This window comes from Passer montanus, unplaced genomic scaffold (assembly GCF_014805655.1).
Source record: "Passer montanus isolate IOZ18808 unplaced genomic scaffold, ASM1480565v1 scaffold24, whole genome shotgun sequence".
Classification (NCBI taxonomy): Eukaryota; Metazoa; Chordata; class Aves; order Passeriformes; family Passeridae; genus Passer; species Passer montanus.
Window position 1 is genome coordinate 9,911,715 of NW_024367037.1, and position 26,300 is coordinate 9,938,014.

The 26,300-nt window shown below is 36.3% G+C and overlaps 1 protein-coding gene across 3 annotated transcripts in view; it reads right to left on the reverse strand.

Moving 5' to 3' along the window:
- Positions 1 to 26,300, reverse strand: part of DOK6 (docking protein 6) — a 276,625-nt gene that overhangs the window by 182,095 nt on the left and 68,230 nt on the right. For all 3 annotated transcript variants that reach the window (XR_005627645.1, XR_005627646.1, XM_039711160.1), the window contains exon 2: positions 1,023 to 1,130. Coding sequence is in view for 1 of the 3 variants with exons in the window: in XM_039711160.1 (XP_039567094.1) it covers positions 1,023 to 1,130 (108 nt within the window). In the remaining 2 variants the exon portion in view is untranslated. The remainder of the gene's footprint in view (positions 1 to 1,022; positions 1,131 to 26,300) is intronic.

Here is a 26,300-nt window from a genome sequence, read left to right on the forward strand (position 1 = left end):
AAAAGTAAACAACACAAAAACTTCCCCAAAGCCTTGCAAATGAGCTGTGGCTGCATCAGAAGCCCACGTTGGAGCAGACTCCTGGCCTTTGGACACATGGAGAGAGAAGCTTATGCTGGACATGGTTAGCTGTCAGGACTTGTGCCCCCACAGGGGAACCCAACTAGAGCAGTCTGGCTACTGGAACTTAAAGGCCAGTTGTAGTTTTATGGTAAAAACACCACAGCTGCCTTTGAGAGATCTAGGATTATATTCATACTTTTTCACTGCTTGCTGCGTGGCCCTCGGTTAAGTCATCTTTGTGTTTCAACTTGACAGGTTTAATGGAATATCTAACAGTGGTATGTTATAAAGCTAACAGTGACTTGATAGAAGGCAACAGTACAAGCACAGCTCCCCACCCTGTTTTAGGATTAGGCAGCATGAAGTCTACTGACAAAATTGGGGGGGCTGATAACAGTAACTTACGGGACAGAAAGAAGAAGTCATGCTTGAATATCTTGTTTTCCATCACAGAAGTGTGAGTCATAGAGAAAGCAGGGAGTATCTCATTCAGTGAATCCTGACTTTTTACTGCTAAAAATCTTTTTGTTGACAGAGCTTGTAAATCTTGAGTTCTGGGAAGAACCTTACACATTTGAAGAGGGTCACCATTACAAATGAGGCATTTAGCATTTTCAGAATTTGTGTAATACTTAGCTAAGAACTATTGATTAAAAATTTGAATAGGCAGCCAATTTTACACATTTCCAAACTACAAGTGTTTAACTAAAAAAACCACCATTCTGTTGCTTCAAATACATGAGGGTTTTGTGCTCATCTGGAAAAAACAGTTTGATATCCCACCTGCATCACTGAGACTTATGGGTGTTTTACTCTGCTTTATTGACAGGATTAGGTTTTCAGCAAGGCTTACACTGTATTGTTTGCAAACCAGACATAGCAAGAACACATTCTTCCCAAGGAAGAGTAGTAAATAGGCAATGTTTCAGTTCACTTCTTCAGAGAAAGGCATGACTTACCTTGTGGAAGTTCCTGAAATATGCTGCCTTCTCATCTGGAAATTTTTCTAGCCTCCTGGGTCCTTTACTGGAAGCCTTCTTGAAAACCAACCAACAACGTCTAAAAATCTGTGAACAAAACCAATGGATGCTATTAGTATTTCTTTAAAGGTGGACAGTATTACAAATGTATTCAGTTACATGACTGACTTAGGAAGAAATTATAAAATGACAGTATTTTACTTTAAGAGTAAAATTTGCATTTCAAAGAGAAGCTGATTAATGATAATCCTCTAGACTATATTACGCAAGAAAAAGATTAGATGTCAATCTAGTTTTACAATTTATGACAGCAGTTTACTTCACTCTTCTCTCCAGTACTTGGACAGCTCTATAAACAATACCATGTGCAATTTTATGTTATTAATTCAAGGATACATTGAAAAAAGTCCCAAACCCAATACTACTCAGTGATTCCACTGCCCTTATGTGAAGAGCCTTAATTCAGTAAAAATTCTACAAAATTTTATGACACAGCACAAGAAATACAGTACTGTTAAATTTGGATCAACCATAGCTCCCATTACCAAAAAACTAAGTAATTAAAAAACCCAAGGTAATTAGTGTAGGAAGAGTTTCCCCCTCAGTCTGCTGTCTAAACTGAATACAAGCAGAAAATGTAGTGTCATTAAAATAATTAGGCTTAATTAATGACATTATGACATAATACTACTGACACTATCCTGCTGCCACTATCTAAGATGAATGTTATCAGTTAAAGTAAGTGATTTCTTTTAAAACCCTACCATTGGGCTACAGTATCAATATGTTTAATTATGAAGACTTTTAGAAGAAAACATGGTGTATAATTAAATCCTCTGCAAGTATATGTATTACAAAGTGTAGAACTTTTAAGCTTTTTCTACTAAGGTTGTAAAGTGGCAACTGTACAACTGTACTTTCTATCTCAGAAATTACTTCACCTATCCTGAGGGAAAGCAAAGACAATATCATACTTCCTGAAAAAAATGACATTACACTTTGGGACATCATAAACCATCTTTATTAGATAGTACTTTTTTCAAATAACATCTTGGCAGCGTTGAAACTTGACTTTATCAAAACTACAGCACTGCTCCCACAGCTATTCCTTGATTAAACACATTAGTTCTACACAATTTTGTAGCGTGAAAAGCTCCACACACAAAGATATAGAATATTCACACTATTTTGACCTTACTAAAAAACAGCAGTACTAACTGTCTGAAAGGGACATATTTATTTATTTAGTAAAAGTGTCACTTTTAATAATACTTCTGGCTCTTCTGGGATCCTGGTTGTTTGGTTTTTTTTAGTATATGTGTAGTTTCAGTTCAGTTCTCTTCCTCTGAGGAAAGTCTTTTCCTAGGAAGTGCTTTATCAAGGTGAACACAACTATCTTAATTTCAAATGTTTTTTTCAATTTCCTTATTTTCATTGTATGCCTTTAATGTCTTACAGTCCTCAAAAAATTATCTTTAGAAAAGCCAGACCAACCCAAGTCATCATCTTGGTGGTGGGTTTTAGCATAGTCATGGAATCTGCGTTTTGCAGATGACCTGAATTTTTGACAGCTGGCGACAATGAAACTGATAATTTGTGTTGATTAACAGAAGGTTTTCAAAGGTTGGTGGAGTTTTTTTTAGTTTGTTCGTGGTTTTTAAAATATATCTTTATATGTGTATATATGCATATATGGGAGACTCATATTTTGTTGCAATGAGAAGTATCAGTTAGATCCAGTACATTAGAAATATTCCTAAAAAAGGGCAAACTAGACATCCCAATCATGGAGCCAGACCTCTCCCTGTGAGGACGAGAACATTTTCTAGATCAAAGGTCATCTAATGCATACTCCAAAGCACTTCCTTTAGTGACAAATGAGCAGGTTCAGACAAATGATGGCTTCAGTCTTTTTTTCACTGGATATCAATTTGGGACAGTGTGAAAGTGAGTTTGAGGTTTTGCAGATAACCTGATGAAATTCTAGAGGAAGGGTTAGACCTCCTTATTACTGGGAACTACCATCAAATACCAGGGCTTGATGCTAGTTATCTTTAAGGATGCTCATCAGGCCTTCGCACACATTTCAGAACCAAGATGAATTCATAGGCTTCAGCACACAGACAAAGGCAGAAATGAACAGCCTTTGCTTTTAGAGAAGACTGAATAGCAAGAGGAGAGAAACATAAGTTTGTCCTTTAGACAGCAAGTGCTACAATTTATTGGCATCTGTTTTTTCCAGACCTTTAAGAAGAGGAGAGATCTGAAGAATTAAATGGCCCAAAGAGGACTCCTGATATTCTATGTACTTATGCCAAGATACATCCTTGAATTTGGATTTTATTTTTTTTGCAATCTAATTTTAAAACTGGTATAAACATGTACAGTTCCATTGCATTTCAGCAGCATTCTACCTTATTATGCCAACAGACATTTTGTATCTTAGTGCTTGAAAAAGCATTAGCATTTGAATTTACCTATAAATATGAATAAATAGGTGCAGATGTGAGCACACAGCAAACAAACATTTGCCTTTCATAAGGCACCTCATTGTTATACAGAAGCCTAGTCAATTATTCACGAACTGTGAGATACTCTTTTATCCCTGGCCTACTTTAGGATGCCATTGGCTGTAATCAAAACTTCTGAAAGACTTCTAAAGTCCTCAGATAATTGGGGAAGCCATTGTGAGAGAAATCAGCATCAGCCCTTCCAGAACTGAGAGAATTAGAAACATTTGCTGTGTTGTCTCCACAATACTTAGTATTTCCTGTGAGACTGTTTTCCACATGTGCTTAGTTGAAGAAATGCCAAATATTTGATAATTTAATCAGGGTTACATCCTCGGATGAGCACTCAACTGTTCAACAACAATGATTTTAAAATTTTGTATCAAGGGCAAACAACACCAAGTCTGCCCCATGTCATTGCATTTTTACTGGAGAAATTCAGGAAGATGGCATTAAGTACATGCTGGGTTTAGGTCTTCTTTTATGATTGTATCAATTAGAAAAAACTTGCTCATTACCATCTTGAGAAGAATTCCATTGAAATTACCTGCAGAGACTTAGGCATAGCTGAACCTCTTTAAACAACACCCTTCCTATCTCAGCTTTACAAGATGAACAAAGAACAAAAAAAAAAAAATAAATTCTTCAGATTCTATTACCCAGGATGTTTTGCAATTATGTATCAGTAAGCCATGGCAATAACTCAGCACACTTGTGGTCTGGTGAGAACTGATTCGGTTGCCCCTTGTGATAGCACATGGGAATGATTTTGATTACAATGTACGAGCTTGGAGGGGAGAGGAGCCTCTCTTCTCAAGACAGACCCTGAGCAGCCTCGTCTTGTTACTGAGAGGATTCCAGAACCTGGAACAATATTACCTTATCACCCCCTCCCTCAAATGATTTCTGAAATCTTTCCAATTAGAAATTTGACTTCTAATGCTGATACATTTCTATTAATCTCCAGAGATCCTTTCTTTAATATTCTACTTGAAACACTGCAACAGATAAGTTAATTAGGAAATCTCTGCATAATCTTATTTTGATACTTTTTCTTCTGCTTAATATAGTACACTGCTCAGCTCATATTTCCATCATGATCATATTTTTTAATATTCTTGACTAATGTATGCAAAAATTTGGCCTCTGAATGGGCCATTACTTTTCATGATCACGTCATACAATTCTCTTTTATTGTTGCCATGGCTGTTCATAACAAATCCATTAAAATAAATATTGCAGGAAATCCACTGGCTAGACTTTTTTTCAGAGAGAAGGAAATATTTTCCTCTTTTCTAAAATAATTTAAAATAATTGGTTTATAGTGGAAATCTTATGTATGATTTTCCATTTTCCAGAGATTTCTAAGGCATTTTCCTAGTAATTTACAATAAATGCTTTTGAGATTCACATTTCTTTTCATCCACAGCTGTAGCAAATAAAGCTTTCCCAGTCATCACTAATATTTAGAGAAGGAACTTTTATTGACAACTTTCTACACATTACTCCAGAAATTTCACACTCAACCCAACAGAAAACAGAAACAAAAAAAAAAATCCCCCATGATTTTTTTTTAAATAAAGTTACAACACTATAAGCTTTTTTCCCAAATCACTTTAGGCGCTCTGAAATCTCCCTGCACCTATCCAAAGGACAGTACAAATGGCAGCTTTCTTGGGTATATTGGAAAACCATCTAATTTGCTGCTACTAGCTATAGAAACATTTGTCTCTTGAGAGAAACAGCAATGAGTCAGCTCCTAATTACTAACAGAAACCATCACTGACCAGGACAGGCACTGAAGCATCACTCATGGAGCTTTTTGCTAGCATAACCTATCAAATTTTCTCCCAGGAAGACAACAACATAATAATATTCCGTTCAGCATTTACATCTCATTATCTGCAGGAAAGGCTAGTTGATTTCTCATCCCTGACTTGCCATGTGCATTGCTCTGCTGTTTGACAAGACAACATCTGCAGTATATGCATTAAAAACACTAAAATATGAATGTGTTCAAGTTTACCTCACTAGTTTTCTCCATTAAAAATGGATATTTCTATGGGGTATGCTAGAGAAATGCAGTTTGCTGTGAGATTAAAAAATGTAGTTGCAACTTAAAAATACAGAATTCATAATGAGAAAAATAAAAATAGTTGTCACAGTAAAGTCATATTTAACCATTGTTTTGACACTCACCATTTTTTGATTCTGTGCATAATTTGGCTAAGGGAGAAGAGACAAGAGGTGACACCTTTCTGCTTCAATCAAACTACACTTGTCACACATTCAAGTAAAGCTTAGGAGAAATTGAAACAGAGTTATTATCTATAAAAAGGCCCAGGAGGAAAATGGAGATCTATACCTCAGCCTAAAGAACAAGTTACAGGATCTAAGCTACTGCTGAATCAATTCAACAGAAAAAAAAGCCTGAACTACAAACCAAAACACCTCATGGTTGCAATCCACTAACCTGAGCTACCAACATTTGAACAGCTCTGATTTTGCTGTCTACCTTTTTTTACAATAGAAATTAAATACAGTTCCCACTGCACTAATTAGGTGCATTTTGGGTGGCAAATTTGGATTCATATGAAGAAGCAAGAGAGGCGGAGCACCGCTGCACAGCACTGAGCTCCCAAATTAGCACAGAGGGTGCAGAGTGGCAGGGAATTGAGGCCAGCTCCTGCTCCTTTTACCACACTGCTGGGAACTCACCTTTCTCCCAGCAGCAGGGCAGAGATACTCCACAGCCATCTGATATGAAAAATCAACAGGACAGTACCCAAACAGGAGAGGCAAAATGAATCCGTAGCCCTGCTCAGACGCAAGAGCTTCCCTGCTCCTGTCAGCAGCTCTGGGGTGTGAGGCTGAGACTTTACCACAAGATAAAATAAGCCTGAGTAGTATCATTTTTTTTTTAATTTGAGTCTAACTCTCCACCTGCTCTTGCCTATTTCAACATATTTTCTTCAAATGTTACCAAGCTATCTACCACAAAGTAACCACAATAAAAGGAAAGCTGTTTAAGCTATCAAGTCAGGATTAAAGAAATCCCACAAATATATACAAAAAAAAAATACTAGTAGTGTCTTTAATGAGAAATATTGTCTGAAGGCATGCTGTGAATGCTATGCAGCAGGGAAACATTCCTCATATATGATAACCTTGCATGTACCCTTGAGCTCCATTTCATCATCCAAATTAGGGAGAAAGGTTAAACTCCTAGTTTACAGAGCTGGGACCATGACCTTCTGCAACAACACAAGTAGGTGTTAGATAATTTTAGCATCATAGTTCAAATCCTAGAATTTCTGATAGCATTTTTTTATTACTAATATTTTGCACATTGCAAATCTGCTGGCATTTAAAGTTAGGAATTGAAGAAATAAAGAAACATCTGCTACAAACTGTTTCATCTAAGATTAGATCAGTCCTTGTGGGCTTGATTGCAGTCTGACAATTAGGATGGTTAGAGAGAGATGATTAGGAACAATTCACCCAGTTATAGTATACACACGTCATCTTTTTGCTGCCATAACATGCCATTATAGATTCATATAGATGCTTATAATATACTATAATTTATGGTGTTATAGTCACAGGCTATACATGTAATCCATAAAAGGTTTTATTTTATTATTAGGGATTTATGTGAAATCAAAGTACACCATAGCAATTTTCCAACTATTCCTCTACTAGCTAAACTACTCTGTGCATCATGCAAACGCTTTAGTTATGGAATCTGAAAGCTTTTTATTTGTATGTGTTTAAAAGAGAACAGATCTGCCCCTTGTATTCCTGTGAAAAGTGTTATATGACTCCAACAATCCTTAAGCACCCAAAGCTTAAAACCTGTCCACTGTTGCTTTGTTCTGAAGGACCATCAGGGAAATTCAAGGGCAGAAGGACAGTCTACACAAATAACACACTCTGACTCCACAGCAGTCTGCAGGTCAGCAGAATTTATAACTTACATCTGAATTGATCTTACGGTTACTTAAAAACATCAGTTCTAGTAGCCATTTCTTTTGGCTTTCTGCATCTCTTACTCAGTTTTGGGAAGACTAACTGCAGTGATCCTTTTGGAGGAAAACTAATACTGCTCATTTCATGTCTGGCCTCAGAGTTGGTGACAAAAAAATGTCCTGAAAACCACAAGAAAAAATTTGCTTTCAAGAGTTGTAGCACACATCCAGCAGAAAAATCCCAGAGTTTGTGATATTTTTTAAAGAAATTATTATGCTCAAGAAATCTCAAGCATTTCACCAAGCTTAAGCTGAAAGTGCAGCACCTGCTTAGGAATAATTATGAACCCCAGTATGTTGTTATCTCCTCCCACATGTACTTTTCTCAATGTAATCAGAAAAAAATACCAGCAGAGAAAGTTATGGTTTTGCAATATTTTAACATTAAATTTGAGTAAGTTCTCAAACTGAACTGTAGTAGTTACCTTAATGCACCAGAAGGTTTTTTTTTGTGGAAATCTCACTTTTAAAAAAATGTTTTATCTGATTACAAGTTAATATAGCCCACTTGAATTTTAAAAATCACAAAGAATGGTTTGATATACTGCAATGGAAAGCAATATTTAGAGAAGAAAACTAGGATTCCTTTATTTTTACTACTATAAATACATACACAAATAATGGAAATATCACTATCTTTCTCCCACTGATGAGCTTATTAAGCTGAAACATGGTATATTTTATGCATATTTTGTAGACAGTCATCACTTCTTGAAAAAAATGAAGGTATTTATTTTACCACCAAGGGAACTTAATGCTGAGAAAGAAACAAGTTATTGAGATAGAATTCTTATTTATGTCTCTAGAAAACAAAATTCAGACTATTACACACAAGCTGAAATAGCACACACTGAAAGATGGTATCGATCACCTCAGATCCTCAGTACTTTATGTTACGAAGGAAGGGATTTGTGAAAGTAAGTGTTAAAAAATCAAACACATGCAACTGAATACCTTAAAATGAAGCAGAGCTTCAGAATAAAACAGTAATCACAGACATCTGTTCTATACTACCAAGGGGAAAAAATTAAAATAATTTATACAGCTCCAATTTAGAGAGTTACAAGCTCAAATTTATCCTCAGAATCCAAAATTATTCCTCAGGTTTACACCAGCTAGATTTTCTAACATATCATGGAATCACAGAGCAGTTTGGGTTAGAAGGGACCTTAAAGATCAGCTAGTTCCAACCCACTCCCCACATACACCCCATGGTGGGCAGGCACCTTTCCAGCTAGACCAGCTTTCTCAAACCACCATCCAACCTGGCACTGAACACTTCCACGGATGGGGCACCCACAGCTTTTCTGTCTCTGTGCCTCACCATCCTCACAATAAAGAATTTATTCCTAATATCTAATCTAAATCTACTGTCTTTCAGTTTCTCCCCGCCTTGTCCTATCATTACATATCTTTGTAAAAAGTCCTGCTCTGTCTCTCTTGAAGGCCCTCTTGCCCTCTTTAGGTACTGGAAGGTCCTCTAAGGTCTCCCCAGAGCCTTCTCTCTTTCAGGTTGAATAACTTGAATTCTCATCCTGTCTGCATTGCAGGGCACTCCAGCCCTCTGATAATTTATCTTTTCTCTATATTATTGCAGAGAAACTCTGCAATAACTTAGCAAAGGCATCAAAATCCTAAGGATACTGTTGTTTTGACTGACAAAATAAGTGAAAAGTTTGCATGGGATTTAACATAGCTGAGCACAGCACTGAGTCTAAAGCACTTTTTGTAAAGAAAAAACAATGAGAGCTGACTGTAAGTGCCACTGTATATTTATGTAGGAGTATACTTTCTAACAGCAATTGATCCTCAGAGAAGAATAGGAAAGTTAGGGCCTTTTATTCTTTGACACATTTTGTCATTTCAGCATATATTTAGAAGGCCTTGCAAACCCAGCTTTGCTGATGTAAATGGGTGAAAGCTCACTGTAATCTCTGACTCTTTGAAATGTCTGGTCACTCCTCTGGCACACAGGCACTCATGAAGTGTGTGCATCATGTTTATACAGGGAGATTAAAGAATATACAAATGCCAGTGTAGAAGAAAATCTCTCCAAACATATTTTGATACACTGCACCACAGAACAGGAACATACTTTAAAAACAGCATTCATCTATGGCATATTCAATAAACCTCTGAAATACCAGGCTGCGGGACTCAATTGTGTTTCCTACAAACCAAATTCATCCTTTTTTTTTTTTTTAAAGTAGTTACATATTCCACTTTGAATCCACTTTAAGTACTATGACATGGCCGCTAGATTTTATGGAGAAATTAATCTTAGACAAAAAATAAGGTGTTCTGCAAAATGAAGGCTGCAGCAGGGTTTGAGCAGGAACATACAAATAGTAATGTTCAAGAGGATGTTTAATTTCAGTGCTGTTTTTCTGGCATTTGATCACCTGCATTACTGTAACCTATAGGTTAAATCTCCTCCTGACAAAGCATCATAGTTGTAAGAGATGCTGTCATGCCCCAAAGACCTTCATTACTTCTTACGTTTAAATTAACTGAAGGGGAGGAAGATGAATTCACAGCTTGTGGTAAGTGGAAATAGTTAAAACCTCGGAGTTAGCAAGAATCCTCTGTCATAGAAATTAAATGGATACTAAAATGGAGTAATTCACTGAAATTTCCTGCAATATTTATGCACAGAATTATCTTGAAGTAAAAAACAAAATAAAACAAACAGAAATCTAACCAAACACCCAACAAAACTCCAACAAGGACTTGCTCTGGGTGTTGTAACTTTCAGACAAATGCAGACAGAAAGACATATATTTCAAACTTTGCTTGATTTCTGTAAGTGATTTGCTTTCTGCCACTCTTGTGCTACATATTTCCAGAAAATCTCTGCTTAAAGATATTACCAGTCTGCTATTAAAATGCATCAATACTGTAATGAATAAAGATGTAATCCAAATCAAGAAAAGGATGAGAAAACAAATGCTTTTTCACACAACTAAGAGGATTTGGAAGAAAAAGCTATAGCCGTTAGCTCTTGTAGTTACCAACACCAGTTCTCTTCAGCTTTTGTTGCAACAGTACAACACCAAACTTTTAACAGATAAAGACAGCTTTTACTCAGAGAAAAATAGCATGAAATAGGTTCCCTCAGAACACAAGTGCAGCTGGTATGTTACATTTCCAGACAGCATGTCCTGTGGGGAAATAGCTACTACAGGGGATTAGGAACCAAATTCTTACGACCCCAGGGAAATAATGCAGAGGAAAAGCAGATGGTTTCTAAGCCCAAACTTCCTAAGTCCAAAAGCCCACTCTGAATTCCCTGCTCTGTACCTGTGATAGATCTCAAAAAAATCTGCCCTGAATTGTTTGAGAGATTCACCCAAAATATATTCAGGTGAATCCACAGAAGCCATGCTTTAGTTTGCTTTGGCTAAGACCCAAACTGGTAACACTCAAGGTCTCATAGACAAACATGAATTTCTTTGTTAAAGGAGTTAATGGTCATACCACTAAGATAATATTATTATCTAAGAGAAAAAAATCCTCTCAAAACAATTTTCCCACCCCTCCCCCTACTTTCACTGATTATCACCAGCATTCCAGAACTTACAGGAGCTAAGACTGTCCTTCTACAGCTATTTCCCATGGGCAGAAGAAAATTATTAGTCTACCCAACTGATGCTATTTATTTTTATAGTCTCATCAGCCGCTTAGAAATAGAAAGCACATTGATTTTCTGTGCTCTGGGGACCACCTGAGGGCACGAGTGGGTGGAAGGAGAGGAAAAAAAAAGAAAAAAAAAAGTTGTAGCATTTCTGGTCAAATTTAACAGAGTACAAACATCCAGCATGTAGGTTCACGAGTACCTAACACAAGTACCTTTTTTCACTTGCAGTCTTAAAAGTGCATATAGGACAAGAGCAGAAAGCTGTGTTTCTCCCTTCGCACTTCCTGACACTGCTGAGATGGTCTCAGCCACAGGATATGAAGCTGAAATGTGCAGTCTAATACAGAAGAGAAGCAAGGTGGTAATGCTGTGTGCTCACTAGTGTTGATTCTACCAGAAGTAACATCTGGTTTTGCAGTAATAATTTCTATCTTAGTTGTGAAGTCTTAGTAAAAGTTTAAGACTGAAAACTTGTTATAGATACAGCTTTATTATATAGTGACAGTATGAGGAAACTCCCATACCACAGCAAGTCAGCTTCTTGTTAATCAACCTTTCCATGTAAAAAGTCAGAAAAAACCTATGGTTACAATATAAAATATGCAGATTTTATGGAAAATACCCAGTAGGTTTAATAGAATGATTACCTTTATTAATAACCACTCTGAGTAAGAACATGCTATGAATCATGAACTACAAATAATTTGCCAAATTCTGTATGATACAGAATTCTCTAAATTGAGACAATGTGAGAGAATGGACTAACAACTTTATTTTTTAGTATTAGAACAACTAAATAAGCAAGTATTATGACTAGCCCTTAGCATCTTCAAGAATTTGTGTCAATGGTTGCTTTTGAATAGGTCACCACAGTTGCTGTCTTACACACCAAGCATTCACAGAAAGTGCACCTTCTTGACTGATTTTATTTACAACAAAGTCATGGTGAGAACTCCCAAATGAATTTTAATACCTTAGAATTAAAGTTTCTATTTGGAGGTGGGGTAGGGAGGAGAGACAAGGAAGTTTTCAGCGTAAAATTTAATAAAAGCACTGAAAAACTCAGTCATCATCACTGAACAATTCAGAATTTGAGAGGTGTTTTATATTAGGTACATATTTACATTATCTATATATCAGATAATACATGCTGACAGCAGCAGATAAATTCTGCCTCTGTATATTAATCAGCACATACGAGGGCCATTCCCTAATAGATGTATATCATAAATAGGTTTCTAAAATCACAGTTATATTTCCAGTATCTCAGAAATTAATCCAAGCAACTCTTCATAAGTGGTTATTAAAACTCTTGCCTCGATACAGACAGGTCTAAGTCCAACACTGCGCAGCAGCAATTGCTACACATTCCTTTTTGCTTTAAAGTGTGCACTGAAATGACCCTTGCCTAGGAACCGAAAGAATTAGGAAAGAGTGGGCATAGATGTATGAGGGAAAATGTGCAAGTCACTGAGCCCTGCCTCCTCCAGCTGCAGAGAGCCATGCAATAGGTACCTGCTACTCCTTCTGTACTCATCACACGATTTATATCTAAGAAGATATTTGAAATGTGACAGTTTTTTTTTTTTTCTTGTCCTTATGGTACTGGCTCACTAGGATAGAAATAATTTCCTTTCTGAGGAGGAACAGGGAGAGAAAATACTGGACATTTCACATTCATAGTTCCTTTTCATAGGTGCTCAGTGGTTAATACATAACCACCGTGCTTTGGAGAGAATTTTTGTTATTAATTGTGATTTAATTTATGAGCCTTGTCCCAGAGCAAATTCTACTTGTTGCAGCTAACATCTGTATGAAAGAATTTCTGCTTTTTACTCCAAATCACTTGTTATAATGGGGCTTGTTATATGGGCTTCATCACTTGTTATATGGGTTTTTGTATTTTTAACATATAAGGAATCTATCAGCAGAGAGCTGTCCAGGTGAAGACATGTTAGATCAATGCAGCATTCACCAGTGAACTCACAGCATCAGGTCACAGCAAGACAGCCACTCTGACACTCAGCAGCTGAGGATGCTGCACCATCTTACTTTTGGATGGCAGAGGCTTTCATTCTATTTTTCTTTAAGAGGATCTAGCTCTGCTCTCCTCAGCACACAATATGTAATTCTTCCTTTGGCTCATCTACCTTTCAAATTAACAAGTCCCTGGTTCCTACTGTTTTCCCTATGGTCTCCTTAAGTCTGCCCTGTTGGACATTTAAATATCTTTCAGTAATCACTTTAAATTAGTTCAGTCTTGGTTTATGATAGATTTAAGTTCTAAGACTTCATAAATTAATAAAATACTGCATAAATAGAGAAGGCTTATAATTGGAAGATCAGCCCTATTTACAGTGATTTTTTTAACTTGTTCACAGAATTCTACCTCTCTCTATGGTTATGTTTCTGATGCTATTTCTATTGTTGTATACAACAGGAATTCCTTCTCCTATGAACTGTCTCCATTCTTTTATTATTAGCAGCACAGAAACTCAAGAATATTATTAGCATTAGTAATTGTCTCACATGATATGTTCCACCAGATACACTGTGCAATGCCATAGAGAAGTCTGTCTGATTCTTTCTACATACACTGCTGAAGTTTCCTATTCTTCATTGTTAGTAAACATCATCATACAATACTTGATTTAAATGTGCAATGTGCTTTAAAATATTTTCTAGATCTTTTTGATGCTCCTATCCTTGTTTCTGAAGGCTGAAGAAACTAAAATGTGGTTTTCAATGGTACAAGCATTGGAAGACAGGAGGTCTATGGGGGTTTTCATGATTTCAAAATTTGGTCTTTGTGGAAAGTAATAGCAGAGTTCACTATGTGGTTTTCTTATTTATACGAAACTTTTCCAGACATCTTTTGCAGAGGGCTGCTCAAAAGGGAGTGAGAACAATATTCTCACTGACCACAGGCAGAAACCAGAGAGCAATGGTCTATTTCACAAAATTGAGCCAAGCCTGGCTTCAAAATACTGTCATGAAGTCAGGTGGTCAGAATTACTCTTAACAGGTCTACATAAATATTTTTCTGGTTTTGTATCAGATTTTTCTTTTTTGATCACTGCTAACAAAAAATTCACAATCAAAATACAGTAAAAAATTAGGAAAAAAATGTTTTTACAAGATATACCTATACAGATGAATACTAGAGCTGATTTTTGGGACAAATTCTCTCTATAGGCACAGCATTATTAATATTTTAGAGGCATTAGAATTTTCCTGACAGAATTTACACCAAATAGTCCACTTATATTCAGCTTGTCTTTCTGTGGTCATCAGCATCCAGAAATTGTGAGAAGACCACACATTTTTTATTTTAATCATTAGTTCTAAAGTCTTTAAATCAATTCCAATTCAAATTGAAGCTACATAATTCTACCTAGGACTAATTAAATAATTTTGCCTAGAACTAACTAGAGTATATTTAATTGGTTAAGACAATGGTTTCTTTGGCCAGTACAAACTTTGGACCATGTTCTCAGCTTTGTTTTGAAAGTCTTATTGCTTATTTACAATGGGATTACTTTAAAAGAGAAGTTATAAGTTCTCTTCCTTTCCCCCATTCCTATAAACAGAAAAGAATAGTTAAATTTATTGAAGTATGAGTATTTGATGGTTTTTTTCAGGAAAAGCAAGGCAAACTATAAAAATAAAAATCCCTCAGTGACCATAAGCTAATTCAGCAACACAATACAATCCATATTTATTTCCTTAAAGGTCGTGCATGTTGTGTCATTCTACTTGTCAGTGATCTTTTTAATAACACTACACCACTTCTCCAGAGATTTAAGTCAACTATATAAGTGGGTGTTTGTTCTAAAAATACACCCACAATTAAATATTTCAGTGTGTGTGTCTATATGTTTATACACACCTTTATACCTTTATACATTAGTTTACTGGGGGGAATGTATATCCTGGAAATGAAAGTACAGGAGATGTCAAAATTCAACTAATTTAACTCATTTATAGGCACTTCAAGAGGAAAATTAGTTAGCACAAAGAATTTAAACAAAGTATTTGCTATCAAAAACCAGAAATGCAAGCATTTCTAGCTGAAGTTCTTAATTTCTACAGCAGTACTTCCCAGTTTTGCTACAGGTGATTAGAATTTCTTAGAACTGTCATATGAGATGGTGCACGTGTTTTAAGAGAGTGCTTACATTAAGAAATCTATTTTAGTATCCTTTTCATTAGTGCTGCATAGAATTCCTGCAAACTGTGGAGAACAAAACTTGATGTGATGGCTGAGATTATGATTTAAAATCACATACCAGTAGCTAACAGTCCCACTCTGGGGTGTTGGATTAGCTGACCTCCTTGATCCTATGAATATGTGAATTAGTGATTAAATTCGATCTTAAATGCTCAAATTTTCTCTTAGAGTTATTGTTTTCTCTGTGAGGATTTTATAAGAGAAAAAAACCTAGATATCCCTTTCTCTAAACACACAGCCATTTTGCTCTTCTCAGTTCTGCCCTCTGTTATCTTTAAAACTGGAATTCAATGAGCTGAAGCAAAATTGGTCCACAGAGCCTACGAGAGGTTTTTCCACTTATACAACCCTGAAAGCAGGGTTCTCAAGAAAAGGCAATTGGCTATCAAGGACTACTTCTCAAACTCTAGAAAGCATTAATACAATGTGCTTTTCCCTTAATTTTCTCTTTCTACTTCCTTAGTCATCTCTTCCCATTTCCCCTCCCCAATTTTTATGTTGCTACATAAAGGTAATATAAACTTTTAATCTAATTTTTGAAAAAGTAATTTAGGATGGGAGCTCTTTCTCCTCCCAAGCTGAAACTCAACTTTCTCCATTCCAAATAAAGGATTTCCTAAAAAGATTATGTATTATTAACTTTAGTGAAAGTAAGGGACTTTTAAGAACGGTTTTGGCCCATTATAAAGAGGTAAAATAAGACTACAATGTCTCAGGATTAAGGTTCAGTAATTTCTAGAGAAAAGTTTAGTGTTGCTTTGTCTAGAGTAAGAACATGCATTTTTTTTTAATCCATCAGGCTTTATGCCTCCAAGATAATCCTCTGCCCTCATCTCTTCAGTCAAAACATAGCACAGATCAAAACATGCATGCAGATGTCAGGCTCTGAACAAAAGCTGAATAGAAATTAGACTGCAAACACTGGAATGGTGGTTTCTATTCTTCTGAAATTATGAAGGAACAGAAATAATCCTGTATCTGGGATCACACTATTATAAGAATGTGTGCTTTTACTTTCCACTATACAATGTACTCTTTGTTCACAAGTTTTTGAAGTTTTGATCACATCATCAAGCCATTCGTACCATGACATTTTTGGGCAAGTCCAGAATTTGTACCTTTTACTAAAGTCTAGGATAACCACTATCCTGCACAGATTAAGTATGACAATTTTGTTAAATTTTAGGGAAAAAATAGTATATGGCCAACATATGGCATTTTAAACTAAGGTGATTTTTTTTCTGTAATGGCATCTAGCTCCTCTTTTCCACATCAGGTTTTAAGTCCTGCCACTGCTGCAGCAGTGGTTTTGATGGCAGCATCCATCATGAAATCATATCACAACCTAGGCTAGAGGGAACACAGGCCCAAATCAACTGCTTTCTGACAATTTCAAAAACATATTTAACATCTTGAAAACTACAAGGGACATTTTCGAAATTTCATTGATCTTAAAATTCTTCTTCTGTTACATTTTAGACATTTTCATTACCAATCCAGGAGTCCTAAGTGTCTGAGACTGGTGTAATTCCACACATATAAATTACTGCTTAAATAGAAAATAGAATTTGCTACTAAGCATTCCAAAAATCTGATTTTCTGCACGTCATCTGCAATTAAAGCTGGCTGAATGAACAGGGCAAAAAATTCTTTGTGATGACACCTAGGATGAATAACTAGACTTTATGTCTTTCAATTCTTATCTAAACAACTACAAGTGCTGCTGAAGACAGGCAGAACAAGTTGCTTCAACCTACTGACATGTAGTCAGCTACACCAGAAGCAATAAAAAAGTTTTTTTAAAAAATCCATTTTCAAATCCCAATAGTAGATTCCTTGAAGAAAATATGACAGTGGTAAATATATAAAGAAAGTGAAATTTACTATCCTTCTTTTTATGTTACCCTGCTTCTTTTCTCTTGCTGTGGTATTCACCACACCCCAGGGAAGTAACTATTCACTACTAAATACAAACTCAAAAAACAATTTGATTTCTGAGAATTGGAAGGAAAGGAGAAATAAATTTCTATCTTATGTCACTGAAGAACCATTTTTTTCAGATAGAATGAAATAATTAGCATTTAGTCTCAAAAGGAGACTCCTGGATAATCAAAATCTGAAAACAAGGGAATTTTACAGTGAAAATGGCAGCTGTGATTTAAAAGCTTGCACTTCAGTTGTCTCACTTATGAGCAAGAATTTCACCTCTGCACCTGAAACGTTGCACCAATTGAAGCAGCAATGACTAAAACATGGAAGAGAAATAGAGGTCCAAGAAAGGACAACCTCTAAAAATCACTCATCTCATACATGAATTATCCTGTTCAGACCCACAGGACAGATATTTCCTGTTCTGCAGTAAAACAAGCAGAGTGGCAAAGTCTCAGAAATGACAATTTCTCTCCCCTTCTGGACTTCCCCCACCCCACCACCAGTTTCTTTACTTAATCCTTCCAAACCAAGCAAAAAAAATGTCTGACAGAACCTTTTCCCCTGCATGTACACACAGATACCCAGCCAGAAACTTCAACACGATTGCTAGCAGTTCCTTCACCAATTACCATGTTAATTCATAAAATTTAGTAATGCGACTTTGCTTACAGCTTACTAGAGAACAATCATTCTGTTTCATGGGAGCTGAAAATGTCACGGTTTAATTAGCAGGTAGCTAAACACCCCACAGCTGCTCATTCACTCACTGTCCCCTGCCAGCGGGATGGGGGAGAAAACTGGGGGGAAAAAAGTAAAATTTTTGGGTTTAGATAACAAAAGTTTAATAGGCTAGAAATGGAAGAGAAAACAACAACAGGAACATCAATTTGAGAAATTAGTTAGAATACACTAAACAAGTGGCACACAATACAATTGCTCACCCATCACCTATTGGCCAGCCAGTTCCCAAGCAGTGGTCCCCAGCCAGCTTTATCCCTGGCTTATATACCCAGCATGATGCCATAAAATATGGAATATCCTTCTGGCCAGGTGGAGTCAGCTCTCCTGGTTGTGCCCCTCACAAATTCTTGTGCACCCCAACCTCCTTGCTGGTGGAGTGGAGAAAGGAGCAAAGGCCTTAACGTTGTGTATCCACTGCTCAGCAAAACCCAAAACATCCATGTGTTATTAACATTGCTCTCATTCTAAATATAAAATCCACCATGGTACCAGCTACTAGGAAGAAAATTAACTCTATCCCAGATGAAACCAGGACAGTAGAACAACAGAGTACTTATGTAAGGTCTGCTGTAATTTGACATCTATGTTGGGCACCCTAATTCCTGGGTTGAAATAGGTTTGTGTCCGATCAGTTTGAATCAGACACAAAACCTGAAGTTCTCAAAATTTCGGCCAGTGCTTTACAGACCAGCTAAAGAAAAAAAAAATCTCAATGCCATGGTGTGTTAAAAACACCTCAATTAACTAATAGTTAATATTTGGTGCATTTTATTCTTTTTTCCCCATATAGAAACAGTATCCTAGAGATTTCTCTCCCATTTATGTCTTCACATTGGATCTGGCAATGAAGTATAAACTGGTGGTATCACATCTATTTCCATAGCAACACTCCAATTTCCCAAGCACTGTCATGGCTTCTACTCTTACTGAAAGCTGAGAGAAAAGCAAGGCTGAGGAAATGTTTGTCAAGCATTCAAACATGGAGCTAGTTTGAAGTATCCTCTTAAAGTGGATCCAACTATCTTCAGCTAGAATACTAACACAAATACATACACACCAACAAATCCTTGCGTTTTTTGCTGTGGTTTGTGTTGCTTTGGGGTTTTTTTTGTTTTGTTTTTTTGGGTTTTTTTGTTTTTAAATAAATCATAGCATCAAATTTCCTTAGTTACTTCCAATAAATCTCAGTGAATGGATGTATACTTCACAATAGACACTTGATTTTAAGGTCTATTCCCATTCCTTATACCATTTGTATGAAAACACAAATTGTCGAAATAAAGGATGAGCTCTTCACAGGCCTTACTACAGCAGTACTCAATATAAAGCCCTTAGAGGACAGAGGAATACAACGTACATTATGTTTTAGACATTAAGCTGATTGAAATTTTTTTGCCTACTGCCACTATTTATTACTTACTAAACAACACTAATAGTCAATGCATATTCAAAACAGCACAGGTTTCATTATTGGCTAACAAACAAAAAAGCTCTGGAAAAAAGCTACCACATTAATAATGGTCATAATTCATGAAGAGAAAACAAAGCAAAAAAGCACTTCATAGAGTCTTTTCTAGTAAGATACAGAACTCTGATGAAATTTTAGAATGTTTTTTTCCAAGAATGCCCCATAGAGTATATTTCTCAGAACAGATCTTAAAGCTGACAAAAGAAATAATTTGACTACAAACTGTTATGTCTTCAATACAGCCAAGGCAATTAGTCACTCTGCTCCTATCAGAGAATTTCAAATATATTGTACATTGACAAGCTGCCTACACAATAGCAGCCTTGTGATAGGAAAGTAAAAAGCAAAATGAGGAAAAATTAATAACACATTGAACACATGCTCTGTCTTCCAGTTCTTTGACAGAACTGCTCTGAATCAAACCTCCATGCTTTCCTTGTTCTTCACTCATATCTTAAAAACTCCAACTCACCCACATACCCCAAGAGCCAGTATCAGCTTTTTTCTCAAATCCTGTAACCCTTTCAGGGATTCACAACAGAAATGTTGAGTCTTGACAGACTTTTACAAGAGCCAAATGTTTCTAGTAGCACCCAGCCAGTTCATCTTAAACAGCCTTCCCACACCTAAAGGATTTAATAAACTGCTGTGACTAAAGGAAAGACTGACATTATAAGATGGGTCTATAACCAAATTAAGATATTTCAGAACAGAGAAGGCTAAAGAACAACATGGATCAACTTCCAGTATTATGGGTCACAAAAATTCCTGATTAGTTCTTTGATTCACAGTGTCTCCTATCTATCTGTGTGGAGAAAAAGAGAACTGGTATGATGGCTGAAGTATTTTGAGATGCAGGTAGGTTACAATTTACAACTCATGTTTTATCTGATAGTGATGGAACCTCAACAAAAACTATACGTGAAGCTAAAATTTATTTTTAACTTATGAGAAACATGTCTGCAAGAGATCTGAGCTGTTATGAATCTACTTGTTTATTGCACCCTTTATATTCCCCTTATCTGCTGAGCCCTACTTTTCCCCACCCTGTCAGCCTCCTATTTCTTCTGGTTTTAGTGCACTAAGAACTTGTTCAATCTCATTACTGTTCTCATTGCACTCAGGCCTATATTTCAGACATGCATTCAAGGTCCAAACTTTACCAACTCATCCCACCTTATTTCCAATGTATTTCCTGTCTAGAAAAGCAATGAGCAGCTGTCTCCCCTTTCTTAATTGAAATACCTCAACCTTAGAACCTCCCTCCTTTCAGACTGGCCAAATCACCAAAGCACCCTTTAATAATGTACACTGTGCAGTGAAATTTCTAAGAACTGTAAGTATTTACCTAAGAGATTACAGCAATACTGTCAAAGGACTAATGTTTCCAACCATTTGACTGTAAATCCATAATTTCTAACTTTTTCCTATTCTGTGTCAGTTTTACAACACAGTGCCATTTCTGCTTTTTATTTGCATGCTTTTAGAACATTACCTTCCACAGGAGGGGACCTAGCAAGGTTTGTTGATGTGAGGTAATTTCAGAGAATTAAAGAGAAGAGTAATAGTTCACTTTTCAGTTAGGTCTCTGTACAGAGGATTGATTGAGGTAACCTCACTAATGCGAGAAGTCTCTTTTATTGACTATCAATCATTTCAGTAATTTCTATGCCAGCTGAAAGACTCAGGGTTAGGAAAATGTATGTAGCTTCCTTAATGTACTTTGAGAAAAAAACACTGCAAAAATTGCTCAGCCAAATAGCCTTCTTAGAGAAGAGTCTACACTGCAGCTGAGAAGAAAAGGGATGAAATTTTCTTGTGGTACTGGTCCAGACTTAACAACAGCTGCCACTTCTCCCATTACACAATGCATGCAAACCACTGGATGCAGAAGGCTGAAGACCTACCTGTCATGCTCCATATCTATTTTGTGATTGCACGCATTTCTCACGAGACTAAACCAACTCTTTGCCAAGCCCTTGTGTCACATAATTTCTTCCTGGAAAATGGGTAGAATTGCATTTGTGTCACATAATTTCTTCCTGGAAAATGGGTAGAATTGCATTTGTCCTTTCTTTTGTTTTATCTTTGCTGTCTGCTGAACATATAGGACAAGGCATGCTTGCTTTTACTGTCTCATACCTTTGTTGCTGCTATAGCACTAGATTTAATTTTCTATTTTAGAACATTCAACACTGGCAACTTTAAATGTAAAAAAACAGCAGTAAAACCTTCAAAAATTAGCTTTGGTTGTGCCTCAAAACTATACAAAGGCTCAAATATTTCAGCTGCTACAGATGCAATTGTAAATGTTCATTCATTTTCTTCTTTTCTATTTCAGTTTAAGATATCCCTGATCCAACAGCTGTGGTCACCCAACAGCCTGAGAAGGAAGTTAGTACTAGGTTGCTAGAGCAAAGTAATAACTTTATGCAAAATGATTCTTACTGTTCATTTTTCTAAAGAGCAAAATCATTAAAAGTGCAGCATAATGCTCTGTAATTATAATCTAAGTCATTTCCCCTGTTAAAAATACATTCTAATTGCTTTAAGTGAAAACACATCATTATAACTTCCCTTGAAAGGGGAACTAATAAATAGATTAGTAAAATCCTACAGTCAGTACATTAAATCATGTTTGTTCATTCAGCTGAGACTGGAACACGTAAAGTACATCTTCTTATGGAAAGACACAATTAGGGAGAATGGCTGGCTCATGGGATTAGCCAAAGGATTTTGAGTTTTCCACATCTAGCTTGGTGGTGTGAATCCTCTGCAGCTTGATGTTGACTGAAGCTTATTACCATCTGCTCCCTGTTCAGTGTCCTACATAAAAAGAATTGGTCGTCTTTGCCTAATTCCAAGCTCACAGGTGTCCAGTATTACAGCAACTGACAGTAATTAGCACACCTTTAAGCAACGTCAGCAAAGATGCAGAAGATTTAAAAAATACAACAAAGATGCTTATGTAATTTGGTATAAGAGGTCTATCCAAGCCATGCTTTGAGAAGAGACAGGATGGTGGAATTATCTCCACTTTTCATTGTGCTTCTGCCAAATCACTGATTATGGATGATTACATGCCTGCATAAAACTTTAAATCTCTAATTTCACTAGATCTAAAAATCCCAAGGAAGTAAGAAGACAATACCAATTCTTAAACTCTGAAAGCTTATGCTTTCTTATCTTAAAGGGGGATTTTAACAGTTAAAATACAGTAACTATAATTAGCATGGCTGTACTCAGAATCTGAGAAAACCACTTTGGTGTGCACAAAAAATTATTGCAGTTTCTATAATGCCTACAGCAGCTGTGCAGGTAAGCACTATAAGAAGGAAGATAATAAGGAGAGTTACAAATTAAATTAACCAGATTTCTTACTATTAACCTTTGTGTGAACAAGCCTGCTGCCTTTGGTCATCTCAGTTATTGCAGATATATCTTTGTTTTCTGAAATAAGCACTAACTTGTGCAAATAGCAAACTAGCAAAGTGTTGTAGTTTCAAAATAGATAAAAACTGGAGTTTTTTTAAGGTATATAAAGATTGTTTTGAAGTAAAAAAACTGGAAATCTCTCACTTTCCAAACACAGACATTCAGGATTAATTCCCACTGGTGATGAGCTGCTTCTGCCACATTTAAGTTGCATTTCAGGCTGCTACCATTTTCTCCAAAGATCAGAATCTAACTTTGCCCATTGTGTGACTCCCCCAGAAACATGGATCTATTTGTGAAACTGAACTTTGTATTATGAGAGATGAATTTTGGAAAGGAAATACAGGACAAGAAAAAATATAAATTAAGTATTTCTTTCCATGCTGAACACAACAACATAAAAAAAAATCCAATTTTTAACTAGAAACATCAATTTACAGACATTCTTTAATTCCTTATATAAATATAATTCCTATAAGAACTGTATTTCTTTAAAACTAATATTAGGAGACACTTTCCAGCTGACTTCTAATTGTTGTATCTGTCAGTTCCATAAATGTCTTCATTTAAGCATTTAATTTCAGTAGTCTTTTATATGGTAAATAAGCAAACAAAACCAGCCAGATTTGAAATCTAGTTTTTTTCCAAGTACTAAGTTTCAAGTTCTTCTTGGGTTTTCATAGAGGCTTTAAACATTCAAACCATTCATTAGTTTTCTTTTGGTCTCTTGCATAAGGATGTGATTTTATTTTTGCATGATCTCCATTTAAATCAACCTTCCATTTATTCCAGAAGAACACAATCAAGACCTTATTGTTTGTAAGCAGAGAAAACCCTCTAAGAAGGGGTTAGAAACCCTGAAACCTTCTAAGAAAGACTGAACCAAGAGTTTTATCTACAGAGCTTATGAGTGTGGTTTCCTAAAGAAAGGGAAGGAAAAACCAAGATTCATTTTTCTGAAGCATTAATAAGAATCATCTTGTTCTTCAGATCCATGTCCCTCTTTGGATGATAAATGACAACTATTAGGACTCTGGTTTATCATGACACAAGCCACAAATCTCTTCACTCAAAACTGAAAAATGTAGATTTTTCAAGACAGGACAAAGAATGACTGTGCCAAGTTCTGTGAGGGTCCAGTCCAGAAACTGGCACACCATGTTTCCTACATATTTCTAAAATATAATTAAAAATCATAAAAATGCACAAAATAATTTAAAAAATATATGTACAGAGTAAAATACAGCAAAAAAGCTGTTGACTTCCTGAATTTGAAATTACTTACTTTGTCCTGTGAAACTTAGGTCCAGATGAAGCAAAAATATTGAGTATCTGTTCACAACAGACAAGCCTTGTGGAAGAATACATAGAATTTATAGTTCACTGGGTATCTTTTTTAAAGAATCAGCAAAACAAGACAACATCAAGGAAAAATGACTATGTAAATTGTACTGGCTTTTAGTTAGGTATCTAATTAGTCAAAATGAAAAGTAGAGATGGCAACCTGATTACTTCATCAATTTGATTTACTCTGACCTGGGGTAGCTTCTGCAAATTTTGCACGTCACCTCTACAGCAGAAGGTTTATCTCACCGACAGCACTTTGTGTTCACAGACACTCCTGCTGTAACTGCATAAAGGGCTTCTGCTGTGTATTGTTCTGCTTCCCTTTGACACCTGGTTAGTAATACATTAAGTATCAAGTTAATAACGAGTTAAGTATTAAGTTAATAATGAGTTTAAATACCTGAAAAAGTATCTGTATTTCTTATTTCACCTGAGACGATGGAAGCATAGAGAAGGTCCCTGTCAATATCACCACTCAGTCTATCTAGCTGCCTCATTCTTCTCATATACATATATTTGCATACAGAATCTCTTGACAGACATAAGCAGGCTCCATTTAGCTTCAGTGAGATTTGACTGCAAAAAGCAGCTAGAGCTGTGCAAATATCTGCTGATTCAAACTTTCACCTAAAGTGCAAGAAAATGTCAGGGCAGAAGTAATTCATGCTTCAGCCTGCTCTAATTGTAGGGCAGAATCCATCTCTATGCAGCAAGCTGACAGTTCAAGACTCTTTGGTCTCACTTTGACAAGCATTTCGGAATGTTAAATTCTTGCACAGACTTTCATTATAGTTCTTTATGGCACAGAATTCCTCTCTTGCTCTGAAGAACTGTATACTTTTGTGTAAAGTTATTTATGCTTAACAGGCTTTGAAAACTTTGTAGTCCAGCATTTATATTCTTCTTAAAAAAAAAAATCAAAACAAAAAACCAAAAAAAACCCCAAAAAAACCCCCCAAAAGATAACAAAATATATAGAAGACAGTCATTCTACTAATAAAATAGTGTGTAACTTAATGAGAGGTTCTGTCTGCTAAGTATTATATTACTGTGCTGGTTTTGACTGGGACAAAGCTAATTTTCTTCACAGCTGCTGGTATGGGCCTGTCTTTTGGATTTGTGCTGCAAGCAGTTGATAACCTTGGGATGTTCTCATTACTGCTGAGCATCACTTCCACAGAGTCCTGGCCTCTTCTGCTCCTCAGCCCATCCCACCAGTGAGACAGCTGGGGAGCTGGGGTGCACAAGGAGCTGGGAGAGAATACAGCCAGGACAGCTGACCTCAGCTGACCCAAGGAACATTCCAGATCACATGGTGACATGCTCAGCATATAGAGCTGGCAGAAGAAAGAGGAACAGGGCAATGTTTGGGGTGTCTCTGTCTTCCCCAGCAACCATTATGTGTCATGGGGCCCAGGTTTCCGGGAATGGCTGAACACCTGCCTGCCCATGGGGTGCTGTGAGCTCATTCCTTGTTTTGGTTTGCTTGCCCTCACTGCTTTTACTTTGCCTATTAAAGTATTTTTATCTCATTCCACGGGTTTCTGCACTTTTACCCTTCTGATTCTCTCCCTCATCCCAATGGGAAAAGTGTGTGTGTGGATGTGTGTGGCTTAGCTGCTGGCTGGTGCTAAACCAGGACAATTATAAATTGTATTCCATCAGGGAAGGTTTAATTACATATTTTCTTACAGTTTAATTATACCGGTAAGATGAAGTATTACAATTAAGATAGAGCACATTCATGATTAAGAAGACACAAATCATTTAGTAGTTAGCAAATATTCAAATATTGCTGTAAACAAGGTACTTTAAAATGAAGATTGAAAAGAAGAAACTAAAGTCTAGGATAAGACAGCATTACACAATGGATTTGACTAATATCTTCAAATAGACCTCGTTCTTCAAAAGCAGATGATAAAACAGTG